This window comes from Octopus bimaculoides, chromosome 7, assembly GCF_046866305.1.
Source record: "Octopus bimaculoides isolate indiv1 chromosome 7, ASM4686630v1, whole genome shotgun sequence".
Classification (NCBI taxonomy): Eukaryota; Metazoa; Mollusca; class Cephalopoda; order Octopoda; family Octopodidae; genus Octopus; species Octopus bimaculoides.
The window spans coordinates 74,532,478-74,554,490 of record NC_142934.1 but is presented as its reverse complement, the minus strand read 5'-3'; the positions used below and the strand labels follow the sequence as shown (position 1 = coordinate 74,554,490).

The 22,013-nt window shown below is 36.7% G+C and overlaps 1 protein-coding gene across 21 annotated transcripts in view; it reads left to right on the top strand.

The window, feature by feature from the left end:
* LOC106882371 (stearoyl-CoA desaturase 5) overlaps positions 1–22,013 on the top strand; it is a 135,715-nt gene that overhangs the window by 64,433 nt on the left and 49,269 nt on the right. For 6 of the 21 annotated variants that reach the window (XM_089355510.1, XM_052969747.2, XM_089355511.1 and 3 more), the window contains one exon: positions 4,895–5,073. The exons of 14 other annotated variants lie outside the window; for them this stretch is intronic. In XM_089355510.1, the coding sequence (XP_089211636.1) occupies positions 5,055–5,073 (19 nt within the window). In that variant the 5' untranslated portion in view covers positions 4,895–5,054. Of the gene's footprint in view, positions 1–4,155; positions 4,376–4,894; positions 5,074–22,013 lie in introns of those variants that run through there. One more of the 21 variants, XM_089355512.1, reaches the window with a different exon arrangement.

Below are 22,013 nucleotides of genomic sequence, written 5' to 3'. Positions count from 1 at the left end.
GCAGTGGGTGTTTAAAAAAAATTTTTATAGTCCATGTTGTTCCAGTATTTAAGATTTAAGCAAATGGTCACCATTTTAGAAACAATGCCATCTTTAAGGAGATATTTCACTGCTGGAGTAAACTGGTCAAACAACTAAATAGTCACTACTTCCTTAGTTTATTTCATTAATTGAACAGAGATCACCTGGATGTGTTCTGTTTATATAAAGATTAGTTTCTGCTATAATTAATAATACTGTTGTTATTCTATTTTCTCTGTGTTATTTTAAATATTATTTTATTATCCTTAGTAGTATTCTACTTGATGTTAATGTATATGATGAATGTTTCTGCAAATTGCTCTTGCTGTTTTGGAGGACAGCTGTGTAAGGAGGATATGCATCCTATCATGTTGATACATTGAAACAGTAATGTTTAAGTAATGTGAAGGCACATGGCTCAGAGGTTAGAACATCAGTCATGAGGTAGTGAGTTTGATTCTTGGACTGGGCTGTGTGTTGTGCACTTGAGCAAGACACTTTATTTCACATTGCTCCAGTTCACTTAGCTGTAGAAAGGAGTTGCAGCATCACTGATGCCAAATTGTAGTGGCCTTTGTCTTTCCCTTGGATGACAGCAACGGCATGGAGAAGGGAGGTTGGTATGCATGACTGCTGGTCTTCCGTAAACAACCTTGCTCAGACTTGTGCCCTGGAGGGTAACTTTCTAGGTGCAACTCCATGGTCATTCATGACTGAAGGGGGTCTTTACCGATTACCTTATGTACATATAACAGCATGAAGTGGGGAGGTTGGTTTGCATGTGTGACTGCTAGTCTTTCATAAACAACCTTACTTAGATTTGTGCCTTGGAGGGTAACTTTCTTGGTGCAAACCCATAGTCATACCCTTTACCCTGTTTAAATATTTTTGTCTTCTTTCTCTCTATCACTACCACACATGTTGTCATCACATAATGTACACCGCATTTATGAATTTTCAAGTCAATGCCAGCTGGTAATTGTGGTTGATTAAGGAATCCTATGTTCTAGCTCTGACCACCCCTTGTTTTTTATATCCAAGTCTACATATCCAATGTGTCAATATTATTATTTTTTTTTGGCGATAGATGTTTACTATATATATCTCCCAGTTTTACAATATATACACAGGTCTCCCTGTTTCCTCATATAAGGTGATTAAAAGGGTTTGGAACTGGAATGGTATCAGCCTACAAAAGCACCATCAGAAAACCTAACCCATGCCAGCATGGAAAAAAAAAAAACAATGAAAATTGGTGGTTATGATAATGATAGTGTGTAATTTGAAGGAAATTTGGTTGCTGTCTTTAGCATGTTCAGTTTGTGGAGTATTATCTTTGCTTTTCCTCTCTCTCTTTCATTATTTCATTGACCTAAGTTGAAGAGCTGGCAGAACTGTTAGCTTGCTGGACAAAATGTTCAGTGGCATTTCATCCCTCTTTGTTTCTGTGTTCAAATTCTGCCAAGGACTTTGCCTTTCATCTTTATGGAGTTAATGAAATAAGTACCAGTTGAGCACTGGGATCAATGAAATAAGTACCAGCTGAGCACTAGGGTTGATGTGATCAACTAATCTCCACCCCACAAAAATTTCAGACCTTGTGCCTATAGTAGAAAGGATTATTTCATCTGTTTCTATAAATTGCATATTTCACAGAATTAAGTCACACTTTGTATTGATAAATTTTGTACCAGTAATGCACTGAGCTGATTTGATTAATTAGTCTTTCCATATCAGTCTGTGTTATGCTACCACATTTAGAGATCGTCATCATCATTGTTGTTACTTTAGTACCTAGTCAAACTCTTACAGGGCAGAGTTATTTATGATGATGTGGATTCCAGTCATGACCATCCCAACTTTAACAAAATATCTAGGACTGCATTATTTAATATGGGTTTTCTTTATTTCTTTAATGAAGATAGTAGTGTGTGATTTAAGAGATTTGGCTACTAATTTTTGATGGCTGAGTGACTGTAGAGGCTTCTCAGTTGTCTGACTGTTTTTGTTGTTGATGAGGGCAGTGGATGGCTATGCCATATGGAATTCATTTCATCTATGCAATTTTCAATCTTTTGCTCTTCTGGACTTGTTAAAAACAGGCACCAGATTTTTTTTTTTTCATTACTGACAATGGTTTGTGGTCTTACGCCTCATTCATAAATTTTTGTTAAATGGGCCAGTGGAGAGGTAAACTATTGAGTGCCAGACAAAATTGATAAATAAGAAATAAAAACTGTATTCTGAGAAAACCAGTAGTAATCTGTGTCCGCAAAAATCATTGAGTAAAGTTAGTGAATTTGGGTTAGTTTATCCCTTTAGCATTCAGTTTACTTTGTCAAATGTAATGCTTATTTATTCACATTGTTTTAAATTTATCATTTATTATCTCATAGCTTTAAGATTTTTATGTGATTGTGTATTTTTATAATGACATCATAGGGTACTTGTGAGAGGCCAGGTCTGTTTGTTCAGAACATAAAAGAGGTACAATATTTTGGCCAGATATGGTTGGTTTAAATGCTAAAGGGTTATATGTCATAAGAAGATGACAATTTTGGTGTTTCAAATAAAGTTCTTCTTCATCATCATTATTTAATGTCTGCTTTCCATGCTGACATGGGTTAGACGGTTTGACTAGAACAGCCAGAAAGCTGTACCAGGATCCAGTCTGACTTTGGCTTGGTTTCTATGGCTGGATGGGTGCCTTTCACGTGTCACTGGCACGGGTGCTCTTATGAGTCACCAGCATGAGTGCTCTTATGTGTCACTGGCACCAGCCACAATTGCAATTTCACTCGGCTTGATGAGTCTTCCCAAGCACAACAAATCGCCAAGTCAAAATTTCTACCTTCCTTTGAATTCTACATAGAAATGCAGAGTTCTTATAGTTCCTGAAAGTAGTGTTGTAAAAACAGAAGAGCAAGGTTATATTTATTCTTTTACATTTTGAGTTCAAAACCTGCCAGGATCAACATTTTTCTTTTCCCTTTGCCCCCATTTCATCAGTATAATGAGAACCAGTCATATATTGAGTGTTATTTGGGTCAGCTGTACACCATGTTGTCTTGTACCAATGTTAGAAATCATCATTAGAATTATTGATATTGTTATTTTTTTATTATTCCAGACAAGATACTTAACAGCATTTTGCCCACCATAACATTCTGAGTTCAAATTCCACTGAGGATGACTTTGCCTTTCATCCTTTTGGGGTTGATAAAATAGGTACTAGACGAACACTGAGGTTAATGTAATCAACTAGTCCCCTGCTCTTAAATTTCAGGCCTTGTGCCTTTAGTAGACGGCATTTCATCCGTGTCTACATTCTGAGTTCAAATTCCACCGAGGTCAACTTTGCCTTTTATCCTTTCAGGGTCGATAAATTAAGTACCAGTGAAACACTGGGGTTGATGTAATTGACTATTCCCCTTCCCCAAAGTTTCAGACCTTGTGCCTATAGTAGAAAGGATTATTATTATTACTATTATTAAGGCAGTACACTGGCTGAATCGTTAGCACACTGGGCAAAATGCTTATCAGCATTTTGTTCATTTTGATGTTCTGTGTTCAAATTCTGCCGAGGTTTATGAAAAAGTACCAGTTATGCACTGTGGTCGATATAATCAACTAGCTCCCACCCCCCAAATTTCAGGCTTTATGCCTTTTTAGTAGAATAGATTATTATTATTATTATTATTATTATTATTCTGTTGATTCGCCCCCCCCCCCCCCCAATACTGCTTCCAGTTTCTAAATAACTTGACCTGAGTGTGAGGCAGCATTTCTAATTACATTGCTTTCATCACTTTTTCTTTTTTTTTTCTCTTCTTTTTACAATGACAGCCACTTTATTTGTGTCAACTAAATAGGTTTTTATATTCATTATTACTAATGCCCAAATAGTCTTACATTTTCATAGCCAGCTTTCACTGCACAACAGAATGCGATACTGTGGGCCTTGAATGTGTACATTTACAGTGTCTCAGTCTTTATATATATATATATATATATACACACACACACACACACACACATATAACTTTTTTTTTTCTATTGAATTGAAATATTGAAAGCACTCTAACTAATGTGTATGAGTAGTTCCTAATATATTCATTGTTGACCTGTTTTGAAAGACTTAGTTAATCGCATTGATGTTGTGCAGTAATGGTGGTTTATCCTTCACACTGATTACCTTGTTTGATTATTTTCTTTGTTTTATTTCTTTCTTTATTTTTTTCTCTCCTCTTTTTGTTGTTTTTCTTTTTTAATAATTAATCACCGAAATTACTGTGTTGTATTTGAAAACTAAACTCCTAACTTTGTCTCTAACAGCAACGTGAATTACCTCGCTGTAAGATTGCTTACTTGCTCCTCTACTCTGTCTCTCACTTTTCTGCTGTTTTGTTACTATTTCATATTTACACACACACACACACGCACGCACACACACACACACACACACACACACACACACACACACAGTTATGTACACATGCAAATATACAGTCTCTCTCTGTCTCTCTCTCTCACACACACACGTACACAAACATACTCTCACTCATCTACATGAATATACATACTAGCATATACTCACAGTTACTCACTCTCGTAAGAAAGACATGCATACACTCGTGTACATAATCAAACATACATAGCTATATAAATACATATACACACTATATATATTTACGCATACACATTCATATATGCATAAAATATATACACATGTATACATGCACACATATGTATGTATGTATGTTTGTATGTATGTATGTATGTATAATGTGCATGTGTTCACTTAACTGATCTCAGTCACCATAGAATTTTAATGATGGGGTTGTCTGTTCTCTTTTGACCGTGTCGTTCTTAGGGTTGTCTAGCCTATGGCCTTTTGATGTTGGTCATATTTCCAGTTGTTCTTTCTAACTTGTGCTGCATCATGCTACCATTCTAACCAGCTGTCTTGGCTGTAGCTGCATGACTTTTGATAATCTTGCTTGACTTTATGAAAACACAAGGAAAGCCATATTATGGAACCTGCAGAACGAGGTTAGCCTTATTAAGACATTATTATTATTATTACTATTACTTATTTGTATGACATGATATTTTTGTTGTTCGTTTTTTTTTTTGTTTTTTTTTTCACATGTTGAAATATTTTATTTATTGATCAGAACTTATTCTTGTGTACATTTTATTTATTCATTACTTATTTTTTGTTACTGATCCCAGTCATTGGACTGCAGTCATGTTGGGATTCTCTTCTAGTGTCTTAATCAATCTTATCGACTCACACCTGCTCCCCAGTACTTTTCTTAGTTTTGTCCTTATTTGATAAATCTGAATTTATGTTTACTATTGCTATATACCAATGCTCCACAACCTTTTTTCACTTGCGGTACACTTATATCCTTTTCAAAATTCGGCGGCAGAACTGAACTAAAAATATAATTAAAAGTATTGGGCAAAAATTACATTCAGGTTACACTGCGGCACACCAGTTGCGGAGCACTGATATATACAGGTAAATGTATAGACAGACATGCATGCACTCATTTACTCATTGTTTTTCTCTCTCTGTCTCTCACACACATGTATACTGTATGTATCCCATTTTAAAAATTGGTATGTCATACCACTGCATATCTTAAGAGGCAATTAAAAGGTTTGTTGACAAGGACATTCCATTATCATCATCATTTTAATGTCTACCTTACCATGCTTGCATGCTTCACATGGAATTTGTAGGCTATTTTCTACAGTTGGATGCCCTTCCTCTAGCCAACCCTCATCTGTTTCTAAGCAAGGTGATATTTTTCTACAGCTAGACATGTATTTTATGAAAGACAGGAAATGTACTGGTATCATGTTTAAAGCACAAAGCATGCACTGTAAAGTGGTTGGCATTAGGAAGGGCATCCAACCATAGAAACTAAGCCAAATCAGACTGGAACCTGATGCAACTCTCCTTCTTGCTAGCTCTGGTCAAACCATCCAACCCTTGCCAGCATGGAAAAAAGATGTTAAAGGATGTTGATGATGCTTGTATGACAATGATCCTTGTTTACAACCATAGTGTGATGTCTAAAGAAGAGTCATACACACACACACACACACACACACACACAAATGATAGGCTCCTTTTCGATTCTGTCTACCAAATCCACTTGTAAGTCTTTGGTCAGCCTGGGCTCTGGTAGAAAACACTTACTCAAGGAGGCATGTAATGGGACTGAACCCAAGACCAAATGGTTGGGAAACAAGTTTCTTAACCACACAGCTATGCCTGCATTTGGTTGTGAGAAAAGAAGCTGCATCAGTAAAGCTGTCCAACTTATGCTGCCAGCAAGGAAAAGTAGACGTAAAAAAAATTATTATGGTGGTAATGAAATACATGCTAGGCTTCTGTCTACTAAGATTCCACTCACTAGGCCAGTGGTTCTCAACCAGGGTCCACATGGCCCTTGAGGATTCACATGGCCTTTGGAAGTTCACATGGCCCTTGGAAGTTCACATGGCCATTGGGGGTCCACATAAGAATTTGCTGCTAGAGTTATGTGCAATAAATAGGTTATACTTGTACAATACACAAGACATTTTAATAGGTTTTTTTTAATACAATTCCCGATAAAATTTGATATATAAATGTAATGGTACTAAGAATCAAAGGAGTCCACAGGCAAAAAATGGTTGAGAGCCACTGCGCTAGGCATTTGTTAATTCAAACTTTCTGCTTGAGATCCTGTCTGTAGGATTGAACGCAGAACAATATGGATACAAACCATACTTCATAACTGCATAGATATACATGTAAAGGAGTTGACTTTATGTTCATGTGTGTGTGTGTGTGTGTATATATATATATATATATATATATATATATGTATATCAAACAATAAGCAACACTGATTTCAAAAGTGATTGCAGTACGCACGTTTCATGCTACTTCAATTTATTTAAGTAATGTGAGCATTACCTTAAATGCAATATGAAGAGCAATCTTCAGCTGCACGAAAATGTAGAAAATGTAGAAAAAAAGACATTATAAATGTGGCAACATATTAAATCCAAGTGGGAGAGAGCATATATAAAAACCAAATGTGAGGAAGAATATATAAGTCCATCTTGACATAGCGGGGTCTATCAGGCTAGTAATTGATTCTAGACAAAAGTTTTAACTGTCTCAGAATTCTATTGTTTCTTATCTAGTGGTGATAGCAAAGGGACAATTACTTCTAAAGAGAGGGAAGGTGTAAGCAGTATGCATGGACAAGGCTATAAAAGTATTAGAATCTAGAGGTTTCACTGGTCATAGTAGTATCAGGTCATTTTATTACTATCAAAATGTTGAGGAATTATAGCCCTAGGTATATGGGTCAAATAGGTTTTTTTACTTTTAGTCTGAATAGGGTAACAGTATAGTGGTACAGACAACAACAGAACTTTAACTAATGTTTACACAATAAGAAAGAGGTATGTTAATAAAATAAAATGAGATGTAATTATCTTCCACAAAAATCATGAAATAATGACAATATTGAATTCAGGGGCTCTGGGTAGGGTGTAAAATTTTAAGGATATTAAGTATATAGTGATCATGAACACTATTTTGAATTATCTTTAAAAAACTTATTAGCTGACGATAAGATAATGATACTATTTAGGAGATACATAGGTAAGCTTTATTTATATAATGTGAATAAAAGATAAAAATTATTATCGGATTTATATTAGTTTATAATAATGTGTTTACTAATGTTTAAGGGACTGAGAAAAGAAAGGATGTTAGGAAATAACAAGGATAATCAATACAGGAATCTGATGATTGATTTAAGTAGATTAGATGTTAAGGATAGAGATCAGGAATATATGTTATAAAGTTTCAATTACCAATATAAATATGTGTTAATTGATAGTTCTAGATGACCATAATAGAAGTAAAGTACTATAAATTTAGATAACTTTAGTTATTTAAATAAAAGTCCTATTTTTTAAAAAATTTAAAAGTGTGAGTAGAGCAATGCACACATGATACCCTAAGGTCTAATCTATTATTGATTAGATTAGGATTGTTCCTAAGTTTAAAAATTTCATATTTCCATAGAACACAATTCACATCCATATCTATTATTTCTATAAGGTTGAGCTTTTCTTATAATTTCCCATTTAAGGCTAAAATTAATACTATTATCTTTTAACTCCCAAATTTTACTTGCCAAAGTCGTACTATTTGCCTTATGTCTAAGTCTAAATGAAGATTTATGGTTATATATTCTGTTTCAGGTTAATACTACATCCTATATAAATATAATTCTCTGTTCTAGTACTAATGATGCATCTGTACACTACGTTGCGGGTACAACAAAATCCAAATAAAGGACAATGGGACTTTTTTCTACAGTTGCACATGGTGGGGTTATCAACTCCACCTATATTATTTCTAATATCTCTATTATTATTATTATTACTACAATTATTTACACTAATCTCATTTATCAATTCTTCAATTCTATTAGGTATATATTGGCTATTACCATCATTATTTAATTCATATCTTGATGTGCTATTAGTTGGACTTATTCTTTCCACATTTGGCATATTGATATTATATGAATTATGTCTTTGATCACTATTACTTCTGTTGGAGTTGGGTCTATCATCAACTTCAGTTAAAACTGTAACGTCATTACTTATATATTTTAATTGTTGGTTGAAATTATGGTTTATAGGGATAAGTATATTGTTACTATCTTCATAATTTCTTTCGCTATTGTTATTTTCACTTCTATTTGTATAATTATTGGTAGCATCATTATTGGTATTAGATGGATTATTATTTGCATTCATATGGCCACTATTTGTAATTTCATTAATTCTAGCTGACTTGATGTTTTTTTTGTTTAACCTAGCTATGATTGTACCTACATTAGGAAGGGTAGAGTAAGAAATTCTATGACAAGAGAAGATTTTACTATATCTGTGGGAAGAAGGGAAATTTTTTTGCAAAATATTCATGAATTTTTTATAAATATTTGTGGATATAGCACAGTTGAAGCGTATATTTAACCAGATAGTTTTTATTTTTTCTCTTAAATTTATTGCGTGGGTGGGTATGGGGTGTGCTATGATTACTATTACCTCCCAGAACAATATTATTATTATGATTAGTAGTTCTTTTAGTTGTGGGATGTTTACTATTTTTGTTATTTGATTCAACATTACTGTCTACTAACATAGGTTTATTATTAGCGTTAGTATATAGTTTACTATTAAGTTTACTATTAAAATGCACTTTATTACTTTTCTTATTAGTTAGATTTTTAGGTAAATAGGGTTGTTTTTTATTTGGTCCATTGTTGTTACTATTTAAGTTATTAGGTCTGTTATAACACCTATGATTATTATTATTATCATTATTATTGTTGTTATTGTTGCCATGTGCACTACTATCACTATTATTATTATTATTATTATTATTATTATTATCTGTATCAAGAAGAGATGCTCTACCAGGGTTAAGGAAAGCAATTTTTTGAGCATATCCAGCTTTAGACAAGGCTATATTATAGTAGCTAGAATTAGAATTAAATATATCAATGTTGGAAGATAATTTAGTAATTCTTTCCGTGCAGCTGAAGATTGCTCTTCATATTGCATTTAAGGTAATGCTCACATTACTTAAATAAATTGAAGTAGCATGAAACGTGCGTACTGCAATCACTTTTGAAATCCGTGTTGCTTATTGTTTGATTTTAACCACCCATCCTTTTGGGATGCGATATTCGGGTGCCTTCGCATAAGTACCATATTCAAACCTTGAATCTATATAGATATATATATATATAATCAATAGTGACTGTTTACTTTGAAGTTTTGCTGATATTGAGTTCTCAGAATAGCTGTGTGGTTCTGTTTTGAGAAGCTAGTGTTGGCGAATCTTCAAAATAAACAGTCACCATCGATGATAAATACTGAGTCCGTTATACAGGGCATGTTTAGTTTCCTAGCAATTTCATGCTTATTTGTGTGTATGTGTGTGTACATGGGTATATATAGATAGAATAAATGTAATGAACAATAAAAAGCAACACAGGAGGAAGAAAGTGTAACATACATATACAGTATTAGCTAACATTATAAAGAGTTTTAACGTTTCAGAAGTTAGTCCTTCACCATCATCATCATCATCGTTTAGCATCCGTTGTTCCTAATGCCAACCACTCTGAGAGTGTAATGGGTGCTTCTACTTGCGACCGGCACAGGTGACACTTGCATGACACTGGTATCTGCCACGACTTCAATTTTACTTGGCTTGATGGGTCATCTTCTCAAGCATGGCATAATACCAAAGGTCTCAGTCATTGCCTCTGTGAGGCCCGTATATATATATATATATATATATATATATATATATATATATCTATCTATCTATATCTATATATATATCATCATCATCATCGTTTAACGTCCGCTTTCCATGCTAGCATGGGTTGGACGATTTGACTGAGGACTGGTGAAACCGGATGGCAACACCAGGCTCCAATCTAAATTTGGTAGAGTTTCTACAGCTGGATGCCCTTCCTAACGCCAACCACTCAGAGAGTATAGAGGGTGCTTTTACGTGTCACCCGCATGAATGCCAGTCAGGCAGTACTGGCAACGGCCACGCTCGAAATGGTGTCTTTTATGTGCCACCCGCACAAGAGCCAGTCCAGGGGCACTGGCAACGATCTCGCTCGAAAATCCTACGAAGGCCAGTCAGGCGGTACTGGCAACGGCCACGCTCATATATATATATATATATATATATATATATATATATATATACACACACACACATACACACACACACACATAAACTCATACACACACGCACATATATATCCACATGCATATATATATATATATATATATATATATATATATATGTATGTATGTATGTATGTATATATGGGTACAGGACGTCACCAACAGTAAACAACACAATGCGAAAACAAATGAATTAAATATGCAAATGGAAAACAAGACAATACAAAAAAAACAACCCTTCATCAGTTGTCAACTGTCTATCTACTCCCCATTTTGAGCAATCATATATTTTCTCCCCTATTCCTTTTGACTAATACTATTCTCCTCCAACATACATATCTATTCTCTTCTCTCTATCTACTGACCCCTTCCAATATGTTCTCTAAATTTCATTCACACCACAAGGCTTCTTTGAATGAACAGCACATGAAATTTATGTCTCCACACTATCTACTTGTAATAACAAAATATGAACTCCTATTGGAATCTACATACCATGGAGTAGAAGCATTTTTACCCATTCTACACACCACTTTCCTTGTATAATGGAACTGCAACTGTAACATCCTACATATATTTTTATTTTATTTTTATTCTCTTATTTCTCTTTATACTTCCTAATCCATCCTTTTTCAAAATAACGCCTTATATTGAACTCTACTATTTCCCTCTAGTTAACTCTCTCATATTGTCTCTGACGAAGGGATATCCCTGTTATCCCAGAAACAGCTGTAAGACTACCTTTCTCTTTATAAATGTCCTATAAATTCCACATGGCCTTGGCTTTGTTGTCTCATTTTATTTAACATACATACACACACACACACAGGTGCAGGCATGGCTGTGTGGTAAGAAACTTGCTTCCCAACCACTGTGTGGCACCTTGGGTGCATGTCTTCTGCTATTGCCTTGGGCTGACCAAAGCCTTGTGAGTGGATTTGGTAGATGGAAACTGAAAGAAGACTATTGTATATATATATATATATATATATATATACATGTTTCTGTATCTGTGTTTGTCCCTCCACCATTGCTTGACAACCGATGTTGGTGCGTTTACGTCCCTATAACTTAGTGGTTCGACAAAAAGAGACTGATAGAATAAGTGCTAGGCTTACAAAGAATAAATCATGGGGTCAATTTCTTTGACTAAAGGCATTGTTCCAGCATGGCCACAGTCAAATGACTGAAACAAGCAAAAGAAAATATATATATATATATATATACATATATATATATATATATATATGCATATATACATACATATATGTACATACACATGCATATATCGGTACAGGACATCAAAAAAACGTGAACAACAGGAAAAACAAAAACATGGAAAACGAACTTTTTTTCAAACAACAAAAGAAACAAATAGAGAAATGAGACAGGCAACATAAAGAACAATCCCTTCATCAGTTGTTCCCTGTTTTATCTATTGCATGTACATACATACACACATGTTTGTGTATGTGTACTTTTTTTTTTTGTAGAGATATTCTCCAAAATACTTTCCCATACTCTCATGCATTTTACATGTCTTTTCACATATGAGAGTTTGTTCATGTATACATACTATCAAATTCTGTGACTTGCTTCAGACCACTCAAGTTTCCTCAAAAATGAACCAGTGTTTGTTTTACATGTTTTTCTAAAGACACTAGCAACTTTTTTTCTGTTTTCCAATATTTAATCACAGTATTTATTTGGTTTATTCTAAATGATTATTTTAACTATGTAAATAGGTTTAGATGCCTCTGCAATTTCAGCTACTTTCAGTATCTGTGGCAAGATGCCTTTTCCTTTCATACCTGCAACATGTTACTTTCTAAGTTACTTCAAAAAGGCTGTGAGTAGACTACTACTAGTAAAATCATTCATCCTGCATTGACTCCATGATCCTCGTCATCAGCTATTTGACACATAACTTTCTCAGCAACCAACTGTTCAAGATTATATGATTTTATATATGACCTGACTTCTTGACTACTTTCACTTTTAATATCTTTGTATAGATTAAGTAGCATTTTGTTTTATATATTTGGTGTTTACAGGATTTTTGATGTCAGCTTGTATGTTGAAACAGATTTTGTTGTATCTTAGTAGGGTCATTACGTCAATAATAAACACATGTACTGTTTGAATTTCTCTTCTTTATTATTATTATTCATCAGTTGGTTAGCTATTTAATCAATTAACTGATTGTTTTAATGGCAATGAAAGGATTTTGGCAAACACAACTGATTAACTAACTGAATGGATAATCAAACAATCTATTAGTTGGTTAATAACTAACCAATTGATGACTAATAATAAAGAGGTGAAATTGAACTAGTGCGCATGTTTATTATTGGCATAATGACCCTCCCACGATACAACAAAAAGTATTATTATTGAAGTGGCTAGCTGGCAGAATCATTACTGCACCTGGCAAAATGCTTAGTGTCAATTCATCGATCTTTACTTTAATGTAATCAATTTAACCCCTCTTCTGAAACTGCTGGCCTTGTGCCAAAATTTGAAACCATTATTATTATAATAATTATTATTATTGTCCATTTTGTGTTTCATCCTTTCTTCCATTGGCATTGTAGTTAAGATCTTCATTTTGCAACCACAAAGTATTGGCTTCAATTCCACTATGCAAGACTTGAGAAAATGCCTTTGTCATAACCTCAAGCTCACCCAAGTACACTGTATGATGCTGTGTCTTTGTTTGCAATCATTGTTATTATCATTATCAAAGTGGTGCACTGGCAGAATTGCTAGCATGCTGGGCAAAATGCTTAGCGGCATTTTGTGTGTCGTTGCGTTCTGAGTTCAAATTCTGGTGAGGTCGACTTTGCCTTTTGTCCTTTTGGGGTCAGTGAAATATGTACTAGTTGAGTACTGAGGTTGATGTAATTGGCTAGTCCCCTCCTCCTAGTTTCAGACCTTGTGCCTATAGTCAAAAGGATTATTATTATCATTATTAGCACTATTGGGTTATAGGCACAGGCATGGCTGTGTGATTAAGAAACTCTCTTTGCAACCATGTGGTTTGGGGTTCAGTCCCTCTGCATAGCACTTTGGGCAAGTGTCTTCTACTATATCCCTGAGCCTCTCCAGTGCCTTGTGAGTGAATTCGGTAGACAGAAACTGTGTTGAAATTTGTTATCTATCTATATAAGCAACTCAATGCTAATCCCTGTATATTTATGATGATATATATATGTGTGTGTGTGTGTGTGTGTGTGTGTGTGTTTAAGCCCCTGTAACTTAGCAGCTTGGCAAAAGATACCAATAGAATAAGTACCAGACAAAATACTTCAAGGTGGTTCCCCAGTATAGCCACAGTCCAATGACTAAAACAAGTAAAAGAAGATAACTGCTGAAGATTGGGACTTTGGATTTATCTGTGCCACATTCTTGATGAGAACAGTCAACAAAAGTAGCAATAGTAACTGTTAATTACTTCCATCCATTCTATTTAACTCTAATTAAATTTTATTATGGTTAATAATCAAAACTAGAATTTTTTCACCTCTGTGCTTTTGAAGTAAATATTTAGCATATGATGCACTAGCTGTCACCATAGTATGTATGTCTCTGTACATGTGATATATGTGTTGGAGGCTTGTGGCTATGCTGAGTTTATAACTTTTTCACATATGTTTGAATGAATGCATTAAAAAAAAAAAAAGAAATGGAGTGTCGTGTTGCAGTGAATAAATATGCCATACTTTTTCTTGTCTTTGTACCTGCAAATGTGTCGGTATAATATTATACATATATAATGTGTGTGAGTATACATGTATGTGTATATATACATGTATGTATATGTGTGTGTGTGTGTGTGTGTGTGTGTGTAGTTTATTTTTACTAGGGAAATTTTGGCAGTGACTAAAGTTTCAGTTCATTTACTTTAGTCAAATTGATGAAGACAACTGAGCTGAACTTCAAAATCAGTCAACCTTTCCCTTGTAAAAATATAGTAAATGTGACATATTCTTCATAAATGTATGGAGTTATCCTTCAATTAATGTCCGACTGTTTTTTTCTAAAAATGACATAAGAACAAACATTAATAATGTGTGTGTGTGTGTGTGTGTATGTAAGTGTATAACCACCATATTGTTTGTTTTCCCATATTGGGTTGAAAGGGTTTGTAACACAACAAAAATGCCTCTTCTTTTGATTTTGTTTCATCTCATTTGTGGGGCTCTGGCATTCTGAAATTTGATTTTAATAGTACTGTCGATGTTTCCTCTATGATACTGGTGTGTGTGTGTGTGCTTACACACACATCTAACTAATTAACTAACCTGTCTCCTCTATTTCTGTATTTTATCTATAGAGGAAACATATGAGGGTGGGCATGATGTTGCACACTGGAGAGATCCATGTAATAATAAGGTTTTTGTGTTTGTGATGAATCAAGGTTTGTGTGCAACAGCAAGACTGAGCTATTAATATGGTAATATCAGATTACACATTGTGGAATGTTGTGTATGCCAGTTGTTGTTGAGCTCATCAGTTGAAATACAATACCATGTTCTCAGTTTCAAACCAATTACCAATCAATTTAATCTGCTCAGAGATTATAGAATATCCAATAATTCCTGAATTTTTTGTTAGCAGCAGAAGCTGCAGTATTACAGGTGGTAGGTGACTCTGGTGTTATTAATTACATACCCTATTTCTCAAGTAACAATATTCTTGTTAGTCAGTGTTAAGTAATCAGTCGAGGCTTAAGTTAGCAATCTTTTGCAAGCTAAGGAAATCAAGTTACTCTTCAGCCGGAGGTATCCATTAAAGGGTTGTAGTCTCTTGATCTCAGAGCAAAGGAAGTATGTTTATTTTTCTATTACCCTTGAGAAGATTTGAAACTAGTGCTGGCTGCCATAATATTGTAGTTGGTTGATTGAATAATTTGACATAATGGATAGGATTCCTGACTTTCACCCAGGCATCTCGGATTTGATTCCTGGCATGAGAAAGCTATATTTGTGAAGGCACATGGCTCAGTGGCTAGAGCATTGGGCTCACAATCATGAGGTAGTGATTTTGATTCCTGGATCAGGCCGTGTTGTGTTCTTGAGCAAGAAACTTTATTTCACATTGCTCCGGTTCACTCTTCTGTAGAAATGAGCTATGTCACTGATGCCAAGCTGTATCAGCCTTTGCCTTTCCCTTGGATAATATTGGTGGTTTAGGGAAGGAAGACTGGTATGCATGGGTGACTGCTGGTCTTCCATAAACAACTTTGCCTGGATTTGTGCCTCGGAGGGTAACTTTCTAGGTGCAATCCCATGGTCATTCATGACCGAAGGGGGTCTTTACCCTTTACCCTGAATGATTAAGGTACCAAACAACTAGTTGAGAAGTTCACACCTTGTCAACAGCACTTTTTGTCTGCAGCCAAAGTAATTCTTAGATTGTCCAGTCTATTTAAATAAAAGGAGATTATACATGTCCCTTACTTAAAGCAATTGAATCCAATAAAAATTGCATGTTGTACGCCTTGTATGGGTGTATACCAGGAGGAGAAATACCTTCACGAGGGTGATTTATGTCACGAATACAAAATCTTTAGTGGTGGTTTGAATGATGTAACTGGTTACAAAATATGTAATATGTATGTATGTATGTATGTATGTTTGTATGTTATAAAATCAGTTTTGACTGGAACATCTCTCAATGTTACTCTCTCTGTTGAAGTGGTTTTGTCTTGCGAGTTATTTTGGTGGCCTCACTAGTGCCTGTGCCATGTAAAAAGCACCCAGTACACTTTGTAAAGTGATTGGCATTAGGAAGAGCATCAAGCTGTAGAAACCATGCCAAAGTTGACAATGGTGCTTGGCACAGTCCTCTGGCTTGCCAGCTACTGTTTAACCTCTAACCCACACTAGCATGGAAAACAGATATTGAATAATGATGATGGTGATATGGAGAGAATTTTTATAAGTAGATAAAAGTATTTGATATAGACTTAAAGTTGTGAGACATTGTGGCTATTGCAAAGAGGTGCAGTGAGTGGGTTTAGCAACAGATGGAGTTCTGGTCAGCCAACTCAAAAACAGAGAGATTTTAAATACTAGAAAGTATAAAACAGAGAGAACATGGTACATGATTACGAGGTGTTGGTGAATGAAGGCTTTCCTTTCTCAAGTTTGGATACTCTCTCAAATATGTATGTACAATGAGAACTGCACAATCTCAACTGTCAGTTGTGCTCTCATGTAGAGCCTCATTGTATCTAGTGTAAGGTCAGCAGATGTTTGTGGCTAAAATATTTTGTAGTTCTGCACAGGAAATGTGAGATATTTGTAATACAATCTTGGCCACATAGCATAGATATATTTATATAATATTTATTTAAGCAAATATTTAAGTGTTGAGTTTGTTCCTAGTAATAAGCTGATGAAGCACATTCACTGTCTATGGCTACCTGATGTCATTCACAGTCTTAATACAGTTATCACTGGATCTACATTGGGAATTTCTCGGTGTACATTGAGTATATAACAAATAATTGAGACAGAAAATGGAATATATGAGTAACTTTATTGCTCACAATGATCATTTCGATGCATCCTGCATCGATCCATCATGGGTGGGGTACTGTACAACTGGTTGTGGTGCATCCCTCGGTGCAGATGCATCTCTTCAGGTGATATTATAAGGAATGTCTTGTTAAATAAACTCTTATAACATCACCTGAAGAGATGCATCTGCACTGAGAGATGCACCACAGCCAGCTGTACAGTATTTCACCCATGAGGGATTGATGCGTGATGTGTCGAAATGATCTTTGTGTGCAATAAAGTTTCTTGTACATTCCATTTTCCATCTCTATCATTTGTTATGTACCTTCTAGTATTAAAAATCTCTCCACTTTTGCAGAATGGTTGGTATTGGGAAGGGCATCCAGCTGTAAAAACCCTGCCAAAACACAGTATCCTGGGGGTAGTCTTCTACCTGGCCGGCTCCTGTCAAATTGTCTAACTCATGCCTGCATAGAAGGAAGAGGTTAAACGATGATGATAATTATATATATATAAATATGTGTGTCATTCTTACTGCCACCATTACCAAAGGCCTACCCTCATCACACACTTGTGATGAGGGCAAGTTGTCACACACTTGCTTCTACCCCTCATTTCTAACAACAGAAATTATGTAGAACTGGTGGTAGGTGCATAAATGTTTCCCCTAAACTTCCATAACAGATAGCTAAATTGGGAGTCAGCATTTCCAACACTTCTTTTGTGTGTGTGTGTGTGTGTGTGTGTGTGTGTGTGTGTGTGTGTGTGTGTGTGTGTAAACCCACTTTAACTGAACTGTTACAAGACAGCTTTACATACTTCAGTGCACATGATTTCACACTGTTGAGCATATGTACGCACACACACACACACACACACACACACACACACACACACACACACACACACACACACACACACACACACACACACACACACACACACACACACACACACACACACACACTTGCATGCATGTTCATTTTAGCAAAAAATGCTGATGTAGATTATAAGAAATCTATTACAACTTCAGTACTGACTAAACTTTCATCTTGTAACAAGCAAGAATAAAATAACCATTATATGTTTGTGAAAGGGGGATATCATCATCATTGTTTAACGACTACTCTCCCTGCTGGCATGGGTTGGATGGTTTGACATGGAGCTGGCTAGCAGGGAGCTGTTCAGACTTCAACTGTCTGTTGTGGCATCGTTTCTCTGTTTGGCTGCTCTTCCTAACGCCAACTACTTAAGTGTGTGCTGGGTGCCTTTTACATGCCACTGGCATGGGTGCATTCACACAGCACTGGCACGAGTGCATTAATGCAGCACCGGCACAGGTGCTTTGTAAGTGGCACCAGCACATGAAAGGAAAAGCCTGTATGTATGGAAGATAGCAGTTTTACTTAGCTTGACACAACTTATCAAGTATAGCAGCAAATTGCCACATCACCTGATCCCTTGTCATTTCCTCAGTGAGGCCTAGCATGAGAAAATAAAGTACTGGGAGTATATATATATATATATATATATATATATATATATATATATATCATCATCATCATCATCATCATCGTTTAACGTCCGCTTTCCATGCTAGCATGGGTTGGACGATTTGACTGAGGACTGGTGAAACCGGATGGCAACACCAGGCTCCAGTCTGATTTGGCAGAGTTTCTACAGCTGGATGCCCTTCCTAACGCCAACCACTCAGAGAGTGTAGTGGGTGCTTTTACGTGTCACCCGCACGAAAACGGCCACGCTCGAAATGGTGTCTTTTATGTGCCACCCGCACAAGCCAGTCCAGGGGCACTGGCAACGATCTCGCTCGAAAATCCTACAGGAGCCAGTCAGGCGGTACTGGCAACGGCCACGCTCAAAATGGTGCATCTCATGTGCCACCCGCACAAGAACCAGTCCAGGGGCACTGGCAACGATCTTACTTGGCTTGCCGGGTCTTCTCACGCACAGCCCATTTCCAAAGGTCTCGGTCCGTAGTCATCGCCTCGGTGAGGCCCAATGTACGAAGGTCTTGCCTCACCACCTCAGCCCAGGTCTTCCTGGGCCTACCTCTTCCACGGGTTCCCTCAACTGTTAGGGTGTGGCACTTTTTCACGCAGCTATCCTCCTCCATTCTCACCACATGTCCATACCAGCGCAATCGTCTCTCTTGCACGCCACAACTGATGCTTCTAATGTTCAGCTTTTCTCTCAAGATACTTACACTCTGACGGGTATTCACATTGACATTACACATCCAACGGAGCATACTGGCTTCATTCCTTGCGAGCTTACGTATGTCCTCAGCAGTTACAGCCCATGTTTCACTGCCATGTAGCATGGTTGTTCGTACGCATGCGTCATACAGTCTGCCTTTTACTCTGAGTGAGAGTCCCTTTGTCGCCAGCAGGGGTAAGAGCTCTCTAAACTTTGCCCAGGCTATTCTTATTCTAGCAGCTACACTTTCAGCGCACCCACCCCCACTACTAACTTGGTCGCCCAGATAGCGGAAGCTATCGACTACCTCTAGTTTTTCACCCTGGAATATATATATATATATATAGGTAGTTGATAGCTTCCGCTATCTGGGTGACCAAGTTTGTAGTGGGGGTGGGTGCGCTGAAAGTGTAACTGCTAGAATAAGAATAGCCTGGGCCAAGTTTAGAGAGCTCTTACCTCTGCTGGCGACAAAGGGACTCTCACTCAGGGTAAAAGGCAGACTGTATGACGCATGTGTACGAACAGCCATGCTGCATGGCAGTGAAACATGGGCTGTAACTGCTGAGGACATGCGTAAGCTTGCAAGGAATGAAGCCAGTATGCTCCGCTGGATGTGTAATGTAAATGTGCATACCCGTCAGAGTAAGTATCTTGAGAGAAAAGCTGAACATAAGAAGCGTCAGTAGTGGTGTGCAAGAGAGACGATTGCGCTGGTTTGGACATGTGGTGAGAATAAATGAGGATAGCTGCGTGAAAAAGTGCCACTCCCTAACAGTTGATGGAACCCGTGGAGGAGGTAGGCCCAGGAAGACCTGGGCTGAGGTGGTGAGGCAAGACCTTCGAACATTGGGCCTCACCGAGGCGATGACTACTGACCGAGACCTTTGGAAATGTGCTGTGCGTGAGAAGACCCGGCAAGCCAAGTGAGATCGTTGCCAGTGCCCCTGGACTGGCTCTTGTGCGGGTGGCACATAAGATGTACCATCCTGAGCGTGACCGTTGCCAGTACCGCCTGACTGGCCTTGTAGGGTTTTCGAGCGAGATCGTTGCCAGTGCCCCTGGACTGGCTCTTGTGCGGGTGGCACATAAAAGACACCGTTTCAAGCGTGGCCGTTTTCGTGCGGGTGACACGTAAAAGCACCCACTACACTCTCTGAGTGGTTGGCGTTAGGAAGGGCATCCAGCTGTAGAAACTCTGCCAAATTAGATTGGAGCCTGGTGTAGCCATCCGGTTGCACCAGTCCTCAGTCAAATCGTCCAACCCATGCTAGCATTTGAAAGCGGACGTTAAACGATGATGATGATGATATATATATATTTTACTTGTTTCAGTCATTTGACTGTGGCCATACTGGAGCACCACCTTTAGTCAAGCAAATCGACCCCAGGACTTATTCTTTGGAAGCCTAGTACTTATTCTATCGGTCGTTTTGCCAAACCGCTAAGTTACGGGGACGTAAACACACCACCATCGGTTGTCGAGCGATGTTGGGGGGACAGACACAGACAGACACACACACACACACACACACACATATACGACGGGCTTCTTTCAGTTTCTGTCTACCAAATCCACTCACAAGACTTTGGTCAGCCCAAGGCTATAGTAGAAGACACTTGCCCAAGGTGTCACGCAGTGGGACTGAACCCAGAACTATGTGGTTGAAGCAAGCTACTTACCATAAAGCCACTCCTGTGCCTATATATATATAATTTTTTTTTTTCTAGCAGGAAAATATAAGTGAATAAATGGTGGAATTGTTATACCATATTTTGAAAAAACTAAATAAAATAAAAATGACTGTTGGTTAGTCTTTGGGCTAATTAGGATATCGGGAATAAAATTAACAAAGGAAGGAAATTTAAAATATGCCTTTATAAGGTATTGATGTAAGGGCAGTAACCCAGTGGTTTAAAGGCTGAATATGTGTGAATATTAAACGGTTAACATATATATGTATGAAAGTTATTCTCAGTTGATGGTTTATTATCATTAGGAGGAAAAAAAAAGCTTCATTATGTATTAGAATGCAAAAACAAAAACAAAAATGTTGGATTTAATTGACTGGAACATTCTTCTTGTACCTCAGACTATAGATTCATTTATAATAATCAGCAGAATATACAGGCTAAAATAGTTTTTAAACTAGAGGTAAATGGATATAAGTATTTTAAAATTGTGTATGAAAAATAATAGATGTCTTTGTTATCACAGTATAATTTTTATATTGTAATAACATGTAAAGTGAACATTGAATAAGCAAGCTAATTTTCTTAATCACTTCACAGTGATTAACAGAAATCAGAATAACTAACCAATAGTTTGTATTGCTTTATACACACACATATATATATGCATATGTATGTTGATTATCATTATTATCATTTTATGCCTGCTTTCTGTGTTGTCATGGGTAGGATGGTTTCACAATT